Here is a 17,335-nt window from a genome sequence, read left to right on the forward strand (position 1 = left end):
GTCAGCACAGACAATGCACAGCCCTCCTTCTCGTGGACATATAATGTGAAAGGCTTACTGTAGTTGGGGTTACCTAACACAGGGGCCGAACATAATGCTGTGCGTAATTCGAGAAAACTTTTCTGGCACTCATCGGACCAAGGAATGGGATTGGGTGTATTTGTACACGTTAGTGCCAATAAGGGTTTGGCTAATAACGAAAAATTTGGAATCCACTGTCTACAGTACGATGTAATGCCCAAGAAGGCGCGTACTTCTCTCTGCGTTCTTGGCACATTTAATTTCGCTATTGCCTGAATTCTTTCTGGGGTCAGTTTCCTTCCCTCCTTCGATAAGAGATGACCTAAGTAGGTCACTTCTTGTCGGCAATATTGGAGCTTGGAAAGTGACACCTTGTGATGTAGATCACATAGATGACGCAGTAGTGCCAACGTGGCCATTTTACATATTTTCTCAGTATCCGCAGCTATGAGCAAATCGTCCACGTACTGTACTAGGGCCCGATTCACAGAACTAACTTAAGACAAAATCCTAAACTTACTACTTATGGTATTCACAGAAGTTAGGATTTTGTCTTAAGTTTGTCTTAAGACAGACTTAAGACAGACTTAAGTTAGGATTTTGTCTTAAGTCTGTCTTAAGTCTGTCTTAAGACAAACTTAAGACAAAATCCTAACTTCTGTGAATACCAAAAGTAGTAAGTTTAGGATTTTGTCTTAAGTTAGTTCTGTGAATCGGGCCCCTAGAGTGGAACCTTTGGGCAAAACCATTGCGTCAAGCTGACTTTTCAGAGCTTGACTGTATATTGAGGGGCTCTCACAGTAGCCTTGAGGAGCGCGTTTAAAGCGGAAACTGCGACCACCTAAACTAAAGGAAAAAATATCCCTGCTCTCCTCCGCAATCGGGATACTGAAGAAAGCATTCTTCAGGTCAATCACCGAAAACCATGATGCGGATGCTGGAATCATAGTCAATAATGTTGTAATGTCGGGGACAACTGGGAATTGTGGCACCACTATCTTATTTACCTCCCTAAGATCAATCACAAATCTGTACACAGGTGGCTGAGAAGGGTCAGTTCGTTTTAAAACAGGCAGAACAGGACTATTGCAAACATTGCCTCGTGTTTCCTCAATTACGTCTTTCTCAATCAACTCGTAAACAATCGGTAGCAAAGCTTTTTCGCCCTCATTGGATATTCTGTATTGGGGAATTCGTGGCATTTTGACATTCGACTTAAATGTTACAACATACGGTGGAATTTCTAAAAGACCTACATCATTCGGACCAGTAGCCCAAAGAATATCCGGAAGAAGTGTCAATTCTGTTGGAAGCGTATTTCTCGACAAATACATGGGAGAGACCACTTTCTTACCTAAAGTCAGTTGTACTCCTGAGGGAGAACAGTACAAAGTCGCATACAATCTTTTTAGCAAATCTAATCCTAGCAAATTTTCACCACAACCTGTTGTCAAAATAAGGGGTGCTTCGAATTCACAAGGACCAACAGAAAGAGATAAAGGGTCAGAAATCGGATTTCTAACCGGGGCGCCAGAAAAACCTACGGAAACGTTCATTTCGCCAGACAAAGGTGCGCCAGGGAGTTTGGAGTGCATAATAGAACTCTTTGTAGCACCAGTATCCAACAGAAAAGGTTCTGACACACCCGATGTAATCACCTCAACGTAAGGTCCACTCTGATCTACTGGAACTGAAACAACTCCCTCTCTTCGTCTAAGGCTGTCCTAGCAATCGTTATTCTCCCACTGCTCATTTTCTGTGTAATACTCATCGACGTAGTATTGAGCTGTCCTATCAGATACGTTATTTTGCTGGTCAAACCTGTTCATAGAGTTTTGTGGTGGAAGGGGACGTGTGTCCTGAGGGGTGTTTCCACGCCCTCTACCTCTGGGCGCTTGCTGACTACCACGACCTCGTACACCAGAAAACTCGCTTGTACGTTGCGGCAGGGCAGGACAGTCATATTTGTAATGGCCTTCTTGTTTGCGGTATAAACACTGATTGGGACCTACGCGGTTTTGATTGTAATCGAATCTCTGCAAGTTTCTCTGCGGCTGCTGAAAAGTGTTCCGGTAGTGATTCGGACCATTATTATTTCTATTACCACCACCACGTGGAGGATATGCTTGCTGTAGCAAAACCTTCGTTTTGAGTTCTCTAGTTTTCTTCTCTACTTTATCTTTCTCATCCTTGTCTCTATTCTCGTAGTACGGTGCGGTAGCTAATATCTGGGCTGAAGATGAGACTGCCCAAGAACTTTCTGAATCTTTCAATTTTCTACACAAGTCTGGAAACAGATTGTGCACAAATTTATCGACGAACAATCTCTGACCACCTTCTGTGGTCATATCTTGACCGCTGTGATCAATGAATGTTTCTTCAAATCTGGTGAAGAAATCTGACACAGTTTCTTCTTTCTTTTGCTTGCATGCAGATAACTTATCCCAATTTACACGTATCGCAGGCATTATCGTCTTCATGTAATCTACTATTCTACCAGGTAGTTCCGCTATCAGGGGCTCAGGTTTTGCACCACCAACTTGTCGTGCATCTGCAACAGTAATATTAGCCCACGTGTCACCTAATTCCTGGTCATGATCTTCATGACGAATTTTTCCCCATAAAGGCTGTGGAACAACGTTCCCGAATAACATATCGATATCGGCTAAATTCATAATACATGACCCAGCAGTTTGCGACAATTCTTTATAGTACCCTGCAGGATTTTTACGCGGATCTGGTAGTGTTTGTTTGAGTGCTAAAACTTCTGCTCGCTTCCATGGAACATGTACCCATACGCGGTGAAAGTGGGGCAGGACAGGTGGGACAGCTGTCGCGTCACCCTCTCTCCACTGTGGGGGAACTTCTCTCATAGGGTATTGTCGTGCCTTTTTCTTACTAAATGCACTAGATTCTGATGGTGACCCAGAACTACTTCCCTTACTTCGATGTGATAATAGCATTTCAACTGCTTCTTCTACATCGGGACCTACAATCATACCCAGACTAAACTTAAACCTTATACGACACATCTCTTGTGGGAGGCAATCCTGATCATTGTCTTCTAAATCCTCGCAAAGAAAAACACACATCTGTTCGAACACATATCTCTGTGTCGCTGTTTCCCATTGATGGAAAACTTCCATGACAGACTGTAAATCATATTTCGCAGTGTCCATGACCCATTTCCGAGCTAAATTATTCAGGGAATCTCTCTCTTGATAATCGGGCAGTTGACTTCGCAACTGTCTTTTTCCTATGTTAGGGGTCGTAGCAGGCGACCCGAAAAGTGGTAAAAGAAGATTAGTAACAGTACTGGCCATTTTTTGCCGAAGGGAAGGTGAAACGGAAGAACAAACAGATGAAAGAACGGGGTGAGGTAAAGCGGATGCAGAGATGGCAGAAGAGGTATGAGGAATAATAGATGTGGTACTAGGCAAAATCACAGAAGGGGCATCTGTAGAAAGTACAGTAGGCAAGATCGTAGAAAACACAGGAGCAACAGAAGTGGTCGGTGGGCCTAGAGGAGGCTGCACCGAAGAAGTAGGAGCCAGCTGACGAACAGCTGGTGGGTGCTGTGGAAAAGCCAGAGGCGCAGCTTGTGCAACTAAAGGTTGCGGGGGTGCGGTAGCATTCTGCGCATAGGGCGGTGGCGAAGTTAACAATTGCGACATTAATTGGTCTTTTTCACTCTCTTTTGCTTTCCCTTGCTGAAGAGACGGCAAAACTGGATAGCACTTATCTATTGCCATTTTACGTTGCCTGTGCAGTTGTTCATTTATCTGCTCTTCCTCATTATCTTTAAACTGCACGGCAGCTTGCATTACTGAAAGTCCTTCTTCTCTCTTATTTTTCTTAGCTAATTTAATTTCTTTTTGTTTGGCTTCTTTGCGCCATATGCGGAAAGAGTCAAACATCGCCGGCCGGGCTTTCTTTTTGAAGAGTTTAACTTCAAGGTTGTCTAAGATTTCAGAATCAAAGCTACCATATTGGGGCCATTTTAAAACACCGTCTTTCCTAGTGTATTTAATCCATACCTCGTTGTAAACGATGGGGCCTACCCCATGTTTAACGTATAGCTCGTAAGTCGGAGTTCCAACTGGAGGAACCGGACATGAGTCCTCCAATCGGGAGTCCCTATTATTATTACCAAGACAAAACAAATTCCCGAGTCTAAGACTAGGCATCCTTCTTCTCTAGTCTAGTTCCAAAACTTCAAAGGAGTTATCGATTACGATATTGCTCGTGAAAACACGAGTCCTTCGGTTATGGTACTTGCAAGAACCAATAAAAACCTTTATGTATCTCTAAGATATCACAAAGTAAGTCCAACTAAGGACTAGGAGACGCTCCACTTATACTTAACTGAAAATTATCGATGGCTTCACCAGAAGACTCGTCTCAGCGTTTCGCTCTACCGAAAATGTCAAGGGTCCAACATCAGGGCGATAGCCAGGGCAGCAGTCCTTGTAGCCGTCGGGAAGCGGGGAACCTCGTAGTAAAGACCTTCGGACCACGTCGACATGCAGGGGTCGATGAGTTGGTGGGCTCTCCTCCGGAATTTTCACACGAAGCTCCTCACGATCTTCAGGCTGATTGGTACCACTGGAATCGCTCCAACGCTGGGCGCCAAATGAGGTACTGGGTTTTTAGGAACCGGTACCGAACCGGTAACCCAGCGGTGCCAGGGGATCAACACACCAAAGACCTCGGGTTCTCCTGAGTCAGACCCACAGAAACTTCAGAGTCTTCTAGGTGAAGTCAAAGATTTGTTTATTGGCTGCAACCAAGGTGACAGGGTCCTAGAAGTACAATGCCAGTATATTCAGGAGACTGCACACTTTCACAAAGTTAGGCTTCTCTTCTTATACATAACATTTGCCCTTTGGCGAAACATTCCTTGGGTGCGCGGTATTTCATTTATGGTTACTGATTACAAAAAGAAAGCAGAGTCATGATGACATGTACATATTTCACGTCGTGATACCCATAACAAATCATCCGGCAAGGCCCAACATTTCATCAGATATCGCTGGACCCCTAATAAAGATGGTCACCTCCCCACCATAAAATAAGTGAGGAAAAGGAGCGAAGAAAGATGTGAGCGAGATATGGCAGGTGTGCGTGCTGAAATGGCTTTATGGCCGGTTGGGCCTAGATACTATCTTGCTTGGACACTGGGAGGGAACTGACCTAACGAGTTCGGCCTGGGGCAATGGTTCTAACTTGTACTGGGGTCAGGAAGAAGTCGATTAAGGAGTACGTGTCCTTGTGGAATCAAATTCGACTGGATTAAGGCCTATGTAGAGGGCAACATGCAACTAAGGGTTTCAGAAGGTAAATGACGATTTCGAGGTGAAATTGTCACTCGAATATACTGAAAATACATGTGCTTGATGTACTCGTCATTTCCGGTCTTTTGATACCAAATTCGTCCTATTTCGACGAAGTTTTTATTCTCGAGTCCGGTACTATTACGGATCCATATTTTTCAGAACCACAGGATGAGCTAATGAACACTAGAAAAATCCAAATAAGAGCAGCCCTACATGGTCTATTGATGAGGAAATATTTAAGAAACAAGATAGCCCCGCAGGGCTTGTTGGTTAAAAATGAACCTTTCATTTTCCAGGACGACCTGGTCTTCAAAAAAGCATGGTCGCTTATTTCGTGGCACTGCACTAGAGACTGGTTGGTCCTGATAGTGCATACTGCGACGAGAAAATCCCTTGAACTTAAAACAGAGATCACTAGATTGGAAGTACAGTTAAAAGCTTTCATTTCCCCGGCTGATCTGAAGAAAGGGCTAGACGAACTCAATCAGCAAATGATGGATTTTGAGGCCACTCTGAAGCAGAGCAAATTTAATAAGATGAAAAAAGATAAAGATCGCTTTACCCCTGAATGGGCGTACCCATACACAAAAGCAGACTATGTGATGAAAGACAAGGGGAGTGACTCAGATAATGCGAGCTCTGATGGGAGTACTACCAGTACGAATTCGGGTGGTTTCCAACAAAGAAAACAAAGGGGTGGTTATCGACAGCAGAGATCTCAATTCCCTCGCCAGCGAGGGTGGAGAGGTTTTCAGGGACCCCAGTTCAACCCCTATCAGAACCATTTCCAGTTCCCACCATATCAATTTGTCCCCCCACCGATGGGGCAAGTGTATCCACAATGGGTCCCGGAACAAACCAACGCAGCCCAGAATGCTCAGGCTTTTTTATCCTGGGGCCAGGGATCGAACAGAGGGAGGAACAGGAAGGGCAACAATGTGAACTGGCAACCCGCGGACGGAACAGACCCCAGGGTCCTAACCAGGAGCATGACAGCGAACCGAGCATCCATGAGCAAGAGGGGGACCTAGTTATTAACATAACTCCATGGCCCCTTACGGAGGTACAACACCAGGTACTGAACAAAGGCTTAGGGTATGTCCCAACCAACAAACCGGACATCTTTTTGCTGCACAAAGAAATGCAGGACTTTATAAGAACTATTAAATTGAGGGCTTTCTTTAAGGATAAGGAACCATCTCTAGAGACCTCAGATACAGGACTAAGACCCAAGTCTAACTTCACACCATTGGATAGCCAACTTCCAGTGGAAGTACTGGCTTTCGAAAAGGCTATCATGCAGGAACTAAAGAATTTGGACAGTAAGCAAAAGGTGTTCCAAAATATCAGCAAACTGGAGAATGAAGCTATCAGGGAACTCGGACAAAACAAAGACCTAGTCATTAAACCAGCTGACAAGGGGGGAGCGGTGGTTGTACAAACCACCACCGCCTATGATAAGGAATGCAGAAGACTCTTATCTGACAACAGAAACTATCAAGTCCTGGTTGTAGATCCTACCGAGTCCCTAAGAGTGAGAATAGAAGGAATGATCGAGGAGGCCCTTGCACATGACTGGCTCTCCAAGAAAGAATCAGAGTTTTTGGTTCAAAAAAACCCTCGTACGCCTTATTTTTATACCATACCTAAAGTGCATAAGAACCTTGAGAATCCGCCAGGACGCCCGATTGTATCTGGCATCTCATCCATTTTGGAACCACTATCCAAGTTTGCCGATGCATTCTTGAGACCCCTTGTGCAGGCCACAGACACATACCTAAGGGACACGAAGGCGGTGCTCCAACTATTGCAGAATTACCCATTTAACCCTGAGTCACAAATGCTTCTTAGCCTGGATGTGGAGAGTCTTTATACGAGCCTCCCACACGATGAGACACTGTTGATCATTGAAGAAGTACTCCACTCCACACATTGTTAATACCAAACTCCAATAAATGTTGTTATGGAGTGCATCTCCTTAGCTCTCACTAAGAACTTTTTTGAATACGAGGGAACCCTGTTTTGGCAAAGCCATGGGACCAGCATGGGGAGCACCTTCGCTCCGAGCCTGGCAGGACTTTATGTCCATCACTTGGAGTCCTCCAAAATCCTCCATCCCAGCAATCCCTATAAAACGAGGATAAACACATGGCGACGTTATATTGACGACGTCCTGGTGGTTTGGGAGGGGGACGAAAGATCCATCACAGAGTTTATGCAATGGCTTAACAATCAAAACATTTTCCTCAAGTTCACCCACCAAATGTCAAACAGTTCTATGGTTTTCCTCGACCTCAACATCTATCATGAGGCAGGGTTTCTCAAAACAGAGACCCACTTTAAACCAACGGCGAGGAACTGCCTCCTCAGGTTTGACAGCTTCCACCCGCGTCACCTGAGGGAGAACCTTCCATACGGACAGTTCCTCCGCCTCCGTCGGAACTGCAGCGACCTGGTGAAATACAAAAGCCAAGCCAAAGACCTTTGTACGAAATTGAGACAAAGAAAATACCCCAACCCGGTTATCCAGAAAGCAATGAAGAGAGCTAGGAATAACAACCGTGAGGGTCTCCTTGAAGACAAACCCACAAATGATAACCAGACGAGCAGAACGGTCTGTGTCACCACCTACAGCCCGGTTACCAACCAATTGACGAAGCTGGTAAACAAACATTGGCGCATTCTCACGTGTGGCACACTATCCCTTGAAAAACCAATGTTTGCCCACAGACGTGGCAGGAATCTGAAAGATATTCTGGTCCACACGAGACCACAGCCAAAAAAAGTGGAGCAAACAAGACTACAGGGGATTAAGGGCCACCATCCATGTGGCAATTGCAACTGTTGTCACCTCACAAAAAAGAGTCAGACCCTCACCTTCACCAATGGGACCAAATGGGAACAACGGACATTTACAAACTGTAGTAGTAAAAATGTGGTCTACCTGATCACATGTCCCTGCAGAAAGGAGTATGTGGGAATGACCACGAGGCAAGTTAAGATCAGGATTAATGAGCATAAAAGCAACATTAGATGCAAGAAGGCAACTACGAAAATGTCAGCTCACTTCCTGGAACTTCAGCACTGTGTCAATGAATTACAATGGACAGTGATCGAACAACTACCCTCAGACACAGGACTGTTGGAAAAGGAGCAACGTTGGGTGTTCCGTCTGGGCACCGACAGCGCAGGGCTTAATGATTCTATCCCTTGGAGCCAATTGCGTTAACCTGTGCATACTGTATGCATGGTAGGGTGAATGACTAAGGAATATCTAACAGAGCGTGGGGCTTCCTCTTTATCTTGTTTCACTCCACCTGACCACCCGTATGTTCTATCTATATGATGAGTGGTTATGGACTCTAATTGGGTTATATTGTAATTTTTGATTATGGTTATCTCCCCTCATCTATGAAAAGTCTCTGGGCTACTTTTACTAGCTTTATTGGGCCACCCGTAACGTCATACTCCCAATTAGTATGTTTGTCAAATTCATTCTACTATTGCTTAGCCCCCTCCATTTGGCCCCGGGAATATGTGACGATTGAGGTGAACAGGGTAAAATAAACACTTCCGGCTAAATAGAACGGTCAGTAATGCTCGAGAATACAGTACTACTGTGTTCGCGCATGCGTCTCGGTTTGACGCATGCGCATATCTTCATGCGCGAGTCTGGTTTTGCGCATGCGCGTCCCAGGTTGCACTACTCCCGAGCTAGCGCAATGATCTCCTACACGATCCCGGGGACCACGCAAAGATCGGAAACGACAGGGGTAGTTTTGGCCTTATTTGGGCATCCTTCCGCTATTGATTATTCAATTTACCTTAACTAATTAACCTACCATAGAGTATAAAAGGCGGGCCACTCTTCCAACGGCTCACTTCACCGGAGCAGCGTTGAGGGGAAGGCAGGCGATCGATCCAGGCAGTCACCGTGAGTAGGAAACCAGGGATGCCCTTCACGTATCATTAACCTTGGTTTGTTGATTAATCTCTGCTTCACAACCTACAATGCAGTTATTACTATCTTTTAGGTTGTTTACTGGGCAACGAAGAGAGATACCCCCAATACCACGCTTAGGCTCATGAGGCCTTCCGAGCTCTTGAACATAAGTAAGCCTGCACCATTGCTAACCTTTTTTTTTTTTTTTTCTCTCCATTTATATCTGGGAGATTACATGTATGTATGTGTGTGTGTTTATGGTTATATGTCCCCTTTATGTGTCTTTTTTTCACAAGGTACCAGAGCCTCAATTGTGTTCTGCAATTTACCTTTATAAGGAAAGAAATACTTTTTCCTCAGTTCCTGGACATCCGACTAGCATGTTTTCTATGTTCCTGGACATCCGACTAGTACATTTATTATGTTTTTCTTTTACAGATTTTTTCAAACGCCAATTGGGCGCAACGAACAAACCTTTTCATAAAACATTGATAGGTACATTACACATTGATTTTTCATTAATTTTACTTTTTTGAACACTTTTACATTTCATGTGAGTAAGGTGAGGATAATAGTGCATATCCTCGTCCTGAAGAAGGAGCCCTGTGCTCCGAAACATGTTGACACTGTTAATGGTTGATATACCCTAGTACGTATTTTTTCAACCAGATTCTGCACCTTTTTATTAATACCAGCCAAGGACAGAATAAATATTTGTATCCTATGTGCCAGGTATTTTTTATTCACCTTTTTTCACCTCACCTCACTCACACCCTCCACGATACACCCTCACATAGTTCACTTCCAAGTGCTCCTACGTAGTCGTCTGTCGTAGCACGCCGCATCCCGTAGAGGGGTGCGAAGGCCCTGATGATGAAGCATGACACCAAGGGGCCTGTTGGTGTGTGAGGGGCATTTAAACAACACTGTGTGCTCCCCATCACTTTAGGGACCACTGTCACCCTCTAAGTGGATTCTAATTTGTCGTTTTGACTAGCTATGTCTGATTTTCCTTCTGAAAAGTGCATGGGTAAAACAAGTTTTGGAAAATCCCCTTTTTCTTGGCCTGCGCTTGATGAATCACCCAGAATCTTTTGAGAAAAAAGTTTAGGTGGGTGAGACTTTTTTGGGACAGTTTAGTGAAAATTCATCAAACGGCGTCAGAGTTATAAGTAAACAAAAAAATCAATTTCCTATGGAAACGTGACCCTAATTATAACTCCCCAGTGGCGACCACCACCAGGTTATATAAGAATACATTACACAAGTTTATGTGAATGCAATGATCATGAAAACACTATTTTCAGAGAAAGGGTTATTTAAAACAGGAAGAGAAATACTTGACTATACCCTTTAATTATCTGTACTAAAGCGATAACTACTTTATTATCTAGTAAGAATACAGGGTTTTAGATAAAGCAGGTTTGCTTCTTGAAGACACTATAGACGTCAGAGCTCGGCTCATTAGGCAAAGCTAACAATGAGTGCTGCTTGCAATTAGATTGCTAAGCTTTTATGAATAGGCTGTTGATTAAGAAAGAGGAAGTAATAATTCTCAGTAAATAGATAGCAGGGGCTAGAGCTTGGAGTGGACCCTGAATGCAAATAGAATCAGTCTTTTATGATAGACTGTTGATTACACTCTAAACAAAGGGTAAGCTAAGAGACTGTTGAAGCTATTGCCCTCACAGAGCTATCACTGGACCTTGGTTAAATTAAGGTTGTTATGGTTTAGTTAGCTATCTCAAGCAGGCTGTAATTAAATAATGGACTCTGGATGAGCTCAGATATGTTAGAAACGTTTCCTCCTATTAGGCTTTGGCATGGCAAGTTTCAAGGGTGTCAAAAAGTGACTTTTCTCATTATAATTCCCATGGGAATATTTGGTCTCTGACACAGAAAAACACTAACAGGCACTACAACAAACTTGGCATGAAAGTAGAACTTTAATCTAGGAATGTTCTTTGCTTGGTAAATCTGCTTATTAATTTAAGAACTATGGGCCCGATGTAGGTAATTAGTATTTACCGATTCGTAAATACCGAATTTTACTGATTCGGTATTTACAAATCGGTAAATGCTATATAGGTATTTTTACCGATTCATTTACCGAATCTGTAACATTCGGTAATTACCAAATCGGTATTTACCGATTCGGTAATTGCCATTGATTCCTATGGGCCTTGAGGCCCATAGGAACCAATGTCAATTACGGAATCGGTAAATACCGATTCGGTAAAATTACCGAATTTGCAAGGGGGACAGGGTGTCACTTTGACACCCTGTTGCACCCCTGATTCTGGCTTGTGTAATGCCCTAAGGGCATGTACAGGTGTACATGCACAGATGTGCATGTACACAGGAATTCGTTATTTACCATGACATAGTATGTCATGGTAAATAACTAATTCTTAATGGCCGGTGGCACTGTTTTCAGTGCCACCTACATCACAAATTTGCAATTCGGTAAATTTACCGATTCGGTAATTTACAGAATCGGTGTATTTAGCGAATCTGTAAATATACCGAATCGGTAAATTTAAGGCACCCTGCATCTGAAACTCCAAATACCGGTCGGTAACGGCGAAATCGTCCGTTACCGACCGGTATTTGGCCTCCTACATCTGGCCCATAGACTTTAAAAAACATTAGCTAGAAAAAGTTAAAAGGAAAATGTATCTGGAATAAAAGTCCATGACCTAGATTTACAAAAAATTCAGACCTGATTGGATAAGGGACCATCTGCAGACCCAAATAAAAAAAAATCACACCTGATTTGACAAGGGAGCTTTGATTCCCGTTGTCAATTTCAGGCCAGCAGACCCAAGGAGGGGTCAATGGAACTGAAGTCCTCTACTTCAATGGCCGCAATGTGAACAAAGCAAACACGAGGAGATAATGGACGGAGAGCTGAAACTTTTCAGACACTCATCCCCAGTCACAGATCTGTGTTGAATCCATCATAATTCTTTAGCTCACTTCGCCAACTCAGTTCAGACCCAGCTATATGCAAATCAGTCTTGACCCTTGACCATGGGAACAGTCCAACCTGAACTGCCAAGCCAGGTCTTCCCTGAACCAGAAACAAGCATCTTGGGACCAGTTTCTGAGTAACACCCTTCATCAGCCAGGCTAGCTTTAATCCAGTGGCAAAGTGAGCAAGGGACCCACGTCTGGGCATACCCTGCCAACTTAGGACGAACAAAGCAAACACAAAGAGATGATGGACGGATCGGTGAAACTTTTCAGACACACACCCCCAGTCATAGATCTGGGTTGAATCCATCATCATTGCAGCTGCCCATTAAGGGACTCTGGACTATGGTGGGACTGGGAACAGCAACCAGCCCTAGCAGAGTGCTGCTCGATCGGCCAGGGGAGCGGGAGAGTGTGTGCAGGGGGGGAGGGATTGGGGGAGGGATTGGAGGAGTGCTAGTGAGAAGCACCACTCCCGCTCTTGTTACAGGGGGTCGTTACTGCAGCACTGGCCCCCACTAACAAAACCGGCCCCCACCGGGCACAAAACTGGCCCAACCCCTCCAGCCCACTGGGAAAACTCCTGGTGCCCGCTATGGCCAGTCCGGCTCTGCTCGGGACCTAGTAGGGTTCATGGGCCCAAGGTTTGCAGCAAAGTTCTGGAAAACTGACATGGAGAGTCATGAACTCCTAGTAAGTTCATGGGCCTTTGTCGGAGCACGGGCAGTGTTTGCAGACCCACTAATGGGGCCACAGACCCTGCAAAAGGTCCTACAAACAAATAACCAAAAAAAGAGGCATCCTCTGTCTGAAGCAGGGCCGGACTGAGAACACAAAGCAGCCCAGGAAATTCTATCGGACCGGCTTCGGATGGGGGTGAGGAGACTAGGGGGTGGGGAGGGTGCTAGTGTGAAGCACTGCTGCTTAACTAAACTGGCCCGCAGCACTACTGCTTTTGTTACAGGGGGCCAATATTGCAGCACTGCTGCAAAACCGGCTCCCAGTAACAAAAACTACCACCACCGCACCCTTCCAGCCCCCAGGGAAATACCCGATGCCCGCTATGGCCAGTCCGGCACAGCCCCCAAATTGGGCTGGGTAACGGGTCTGGCCAAATGCCAAGTTCTGCGGTAACCGCTGTTGTCATTAAGAAATCATTACAAAATGTCATGAGTGATAGCATGTGTACAGTCATGAGCAGTCTATGTTTGAGGAGTGAGTTATTGCTAGTTTACCTAACGATAACTGGAACATTTTAATTGGTTTTACATTTTGTTTTATAACCATAACTGCACTATAACTGTGTTTTTTTAGTGAATATGTATATATGCTATGCCAATAAAACGAGCCCAATGAAACCTGTTATTCCAAACACAAGTGCTAGTGAACACTGATTCACTCGTTTATCACTACATTGCAAACATATAAATCCCAATTTGCAACTACAGAGCTCAGATGACCTCAGAAAACACTGCCTAACTCTTCGCAGCTTCTGTACTAGAATCACTCCACAGAAGAAAACAGAGGACATACTCAATCAATCAATCCATCAGGGAGCTTTAAGCGCACTACTCACCTGTGAGGGTCTCAAGGCGCTGGGGGGTGAGAGGACAGCAGTTCCGATTAGTCGAACAGCCAGATCTTGAGAGCCTACCTGAAGGTGTTCAGGGAGGGGCACGTCTGATGTCGACAGGGAGCTTGCTCCAGGTCTTGGCCGCGATGTAGGAGAAGGCTCTTCCCCCTGTTCTGGCTCTGAGGATGCGCCTGGTTTTGGCGAGGCCGAGGTTTGTGGAGCGGAGGTTTCTTTTGGGTACGTGGAAGTTATGGTTATACTCACAAGGCCTAGTAACTCTGCTTTGATCTCACTGCATAAATTGAACCCCTAATCCTCTGGTGAGATTTAAATACCTTTGTTTCTAACTACTAAGAAATTACATGGCATATACCATGCATGCAGCTGCGCAGAATGTTGAGGTGAGGCAAGGGCATAATGACTCACCCGAGGCGTTGTCTCAGGTGATCATTGTCCCACTCCCCACAATCAACAGTGACAATAATTAGTATATTACTCTCTGGACATCTGCACATCTGTATATTAGTTGACAATTACTGTAACATTAAATTGTACTCAAATATTGTCCAAATGGTGCATGGGACTACTGCTTGCTCCCCCCCATGTATTCTCAAATGCGAAACATTTCTGTTTTTTACAGCAGAACCTGGCTTCTTTAAAAGCTGTTTTCCATTTGAAAAATACAAGGATGAAGGTCTTCTGCCCCTTGCAGGCCTCCATAAATACATTTGCAGCTACTGACAGGGGGCGCGGGGGTGTCGCAAATTGTAATATTCATTAGGCAGGTTACTTTGCGAGCTGCTGCAAATGGACATTTTGTCACGTGATCTATTAGTTTGAATGTTGCTTTGCCAAGTGATTGACCGGTTAAAAAAACATAGTTTCGCAATTTGCATCTACCATTTGCGCAGAAACGTTTTAAGACGTGGGCAAAGTGGGCTCTGGCCTAGGTCCCCAGACTTTCAGGGGGCCCCTGATACAGAATGCTCTGTTCTGCAGAATCTTGCCCTGATGACCTTGAATAATTCATAAACAAATTATTTTAAATAGTGTTTTCGTTTAATTTATTTTTATTGTGGGTGATGTGTGAGAGTCAAACACATTTTGCAGAGAAATGTGTTTTTGTTCCATACAATATCGAAAACACACGTCAGTATCCCTAAATATTTGATGAACCCACATTAAGCATTTGGAGGAGTGTGCCTGTGTACTGCCAATGACTTGGCCACAGAGGCATTAAAAGCTGAAATTGAATCACAAATTCAAAGCGAACAGGGCCCTCCAAAATACGTTTGGCCCAGGGCCCCCAAAATCTTTAAGCTGTCCCTGCATTTGTGGCCTGCCTTCCCATACATTAGACCCCTCGATTGGTATATTTGCCTCAACCCCTCCAGAAATTCTTTGCAGTAGGTTTAGCTTTAACTACTGTCTGCACTTAAAACACCCTCACCTACTTCAACTGCCTTCTACTGACACAACTCCAGATGTGGGAGAAACTCTACTCCCATACTTCATAGAATAAGGACATAGATGCACAGAATGAAAACCTGCACTTGCACTTCTGTTGCAGCAACAACAAAGCCAGTAAGGCTGTGATTTCAGAGTGTAAGGAGTCTCCCCAGCCTCTCTTTTCTGAAGCATTAGGTGGACCTCAGATCATTATTTGCCATTTTTCTGTGTTTCCACTGTTTCCATAAAATATCTCACATCCCTTAAGACGATCCAGTACATAACTGTGGTTGTGTACTGGATAATCTTAAGGAATGTGTATTTATTCACCCTGGGTATGGGCAGGGCTTAAAATATAGGTTTTAAGTGAATGCAAGAAAAACAACCATTGGCAAAGTCAATAGATATGACTTTGTCAAGCATGCAATTTCTCTTTTAAACTATAATTAGAAACTTAAAAGTAAAAAAAGAAATAAAAAAAAGGTGAGAGAAGAGGTTGACCCACCAACCATGGCACTCTTTTTATGCAGATGTGCATGTGGTCAGGCAAAATACCATCACTCACATTGGAAGAGAGGGACAATAGTTGAAGTGTCACTTGCTACATGCAAGTTCGGAAGAAGCAAAAAGTGAATGACAATTTATCAGACCAATAGATGAAGTGGGTTGACCCAAAGTTCCTCTATATATGTATTTATACATATGTGTTTTATTTATGACTTTTGTTGAATATCAAGTTGGTCAAATAGTTAAAGCTGTCTTTAGGCCAGACTTTATTATAAATACAGGGGCTATCGAGATAGCTTAAACTGTCTCCAGGCTAAACCTAAAAAAAGATCAGGAAATATTACTGCCTATCATTATCTCTTTCTGTAGTCCTACGAAGGGCAGAGTTAAATATTTACTCTCTGCTTGTAGCACCAGTAATTGTTACGTTTGTTATTTTTTTCAGAGTTTCGGCTTGGGTTCGGTTGCCCAGGTTGTTCTTGGAAGAAAAGAATTTGGGCAATATTTAAGTATTAACCTGTCCTTTGGATTTGGTGTGACGATGGGCATACTTGTGGCCGGTGGAGTCTCAGGTGAGTAAGGCTGTATATGTATGTGATTAATTTGCTCTTGGCTGCATATTAGGTTGGACCACTTGAATCTTGATCTGGAAATTACAAAGATGTGTAAAAAGGTTGAAGGTTTATCCTCACTATTATGGGAGACAGTGAAGATGACTTTCGATCACAACTTTTATCAGAAAAGGTCACAGCTCAGAGTTAACCCTGATTACTATTACTACAATCAACCAATGCATAAAAGTCCCATACATCCCTCTACTATTAAATATCGCACTGCATTTCCAACTAATGTAATCGACCACATAGTAACGGGAGTAAAGACATGAAGTTGCTCTGGTAGAGCACAAGACTTATCCCAATAACCAACAGTAACTACAAAACACTAACCCTGGGGCCTGGAGCAGTGTGCGTCCCAGCGTAAAACAATCCATGCATCGATAGGGGTAATAAGTGCTATATAATGTAATCCCAATACAAAAAATCAATATATAAAACACTCTAAAACTAATATCATAACATTCTCCAATCAGACAGTATATTGTAGTTCATATAGGCTGCCCAATAATTCCCTTTAATGCTTGGCTCTCATCACATAAGACGAAACTGCTCAGGGTCATATCCATCATCAAGTAGTGTACTAGTCCACAGCAATAAACCATCTGAAAAGGTGTGGAATAACAGAAGAGTTCGGCCACATGCCGCTGGCCAAACGAGTAATCTTATTTAGTCCACCACTGCAAGTCCCAACTAGCTACGGCTCCTTGGCATCTCACAATAGCAATTGGATTTGGGATGATATTAGCAAAGTCCTTCCCAGCTGATCTCTCCACCACTTCTCTCTCTATCCTATGCCTGCTCAGGACCATACACTTTAAACAAAATATCTCAGAATGGACAACCAGTGCAGTAACCAGCAAAGTTGGCTATGGACATAAGAAATACCATAAAGGGACCTGCAGAGCTTACTAAA

At 43.8% G+C, this 17,335-nt stretch overlaps 1 protein-coding gene across 1 annotated transcript in view; it reads left to right on the forward strand.

Annotated features, from left to right (window-relative positions):
• LOC144817857 (aquaporin-7-like) overlaps positions 1-17,335 on the forward strand; it is a 153,937-nt gene that overhangs the window by 92,117 nt on the left and 44,485 nt on the right. The window contains exon 3 of the mRNA XM_078674729.1: positions 16,251-16,377. Within this exon, the coding sequence (XP_078530855.1) occupies positions 16,251-16,377 (127 nt within the window). The remainder of the gene's footprint in view (positions 1-16,250; positions 16,378-17,335) is intronic.

The sequence above is a fragment of the Lissotriton helveticus genome, chromosome 2_1 (genome assembly GCF_964261635.1).
Source record: "Lissotriton helveticus chromosome 2_1, aLisHel1.1, whole genome shotgun sequence".
Taxonomy (NCBI): domain Eukaryota; kingdom Metazoa; phylum Chordata; class Amphibia; order Caudata; family Salamandridae; genus Lissotriton; species Lissotriton helveticus.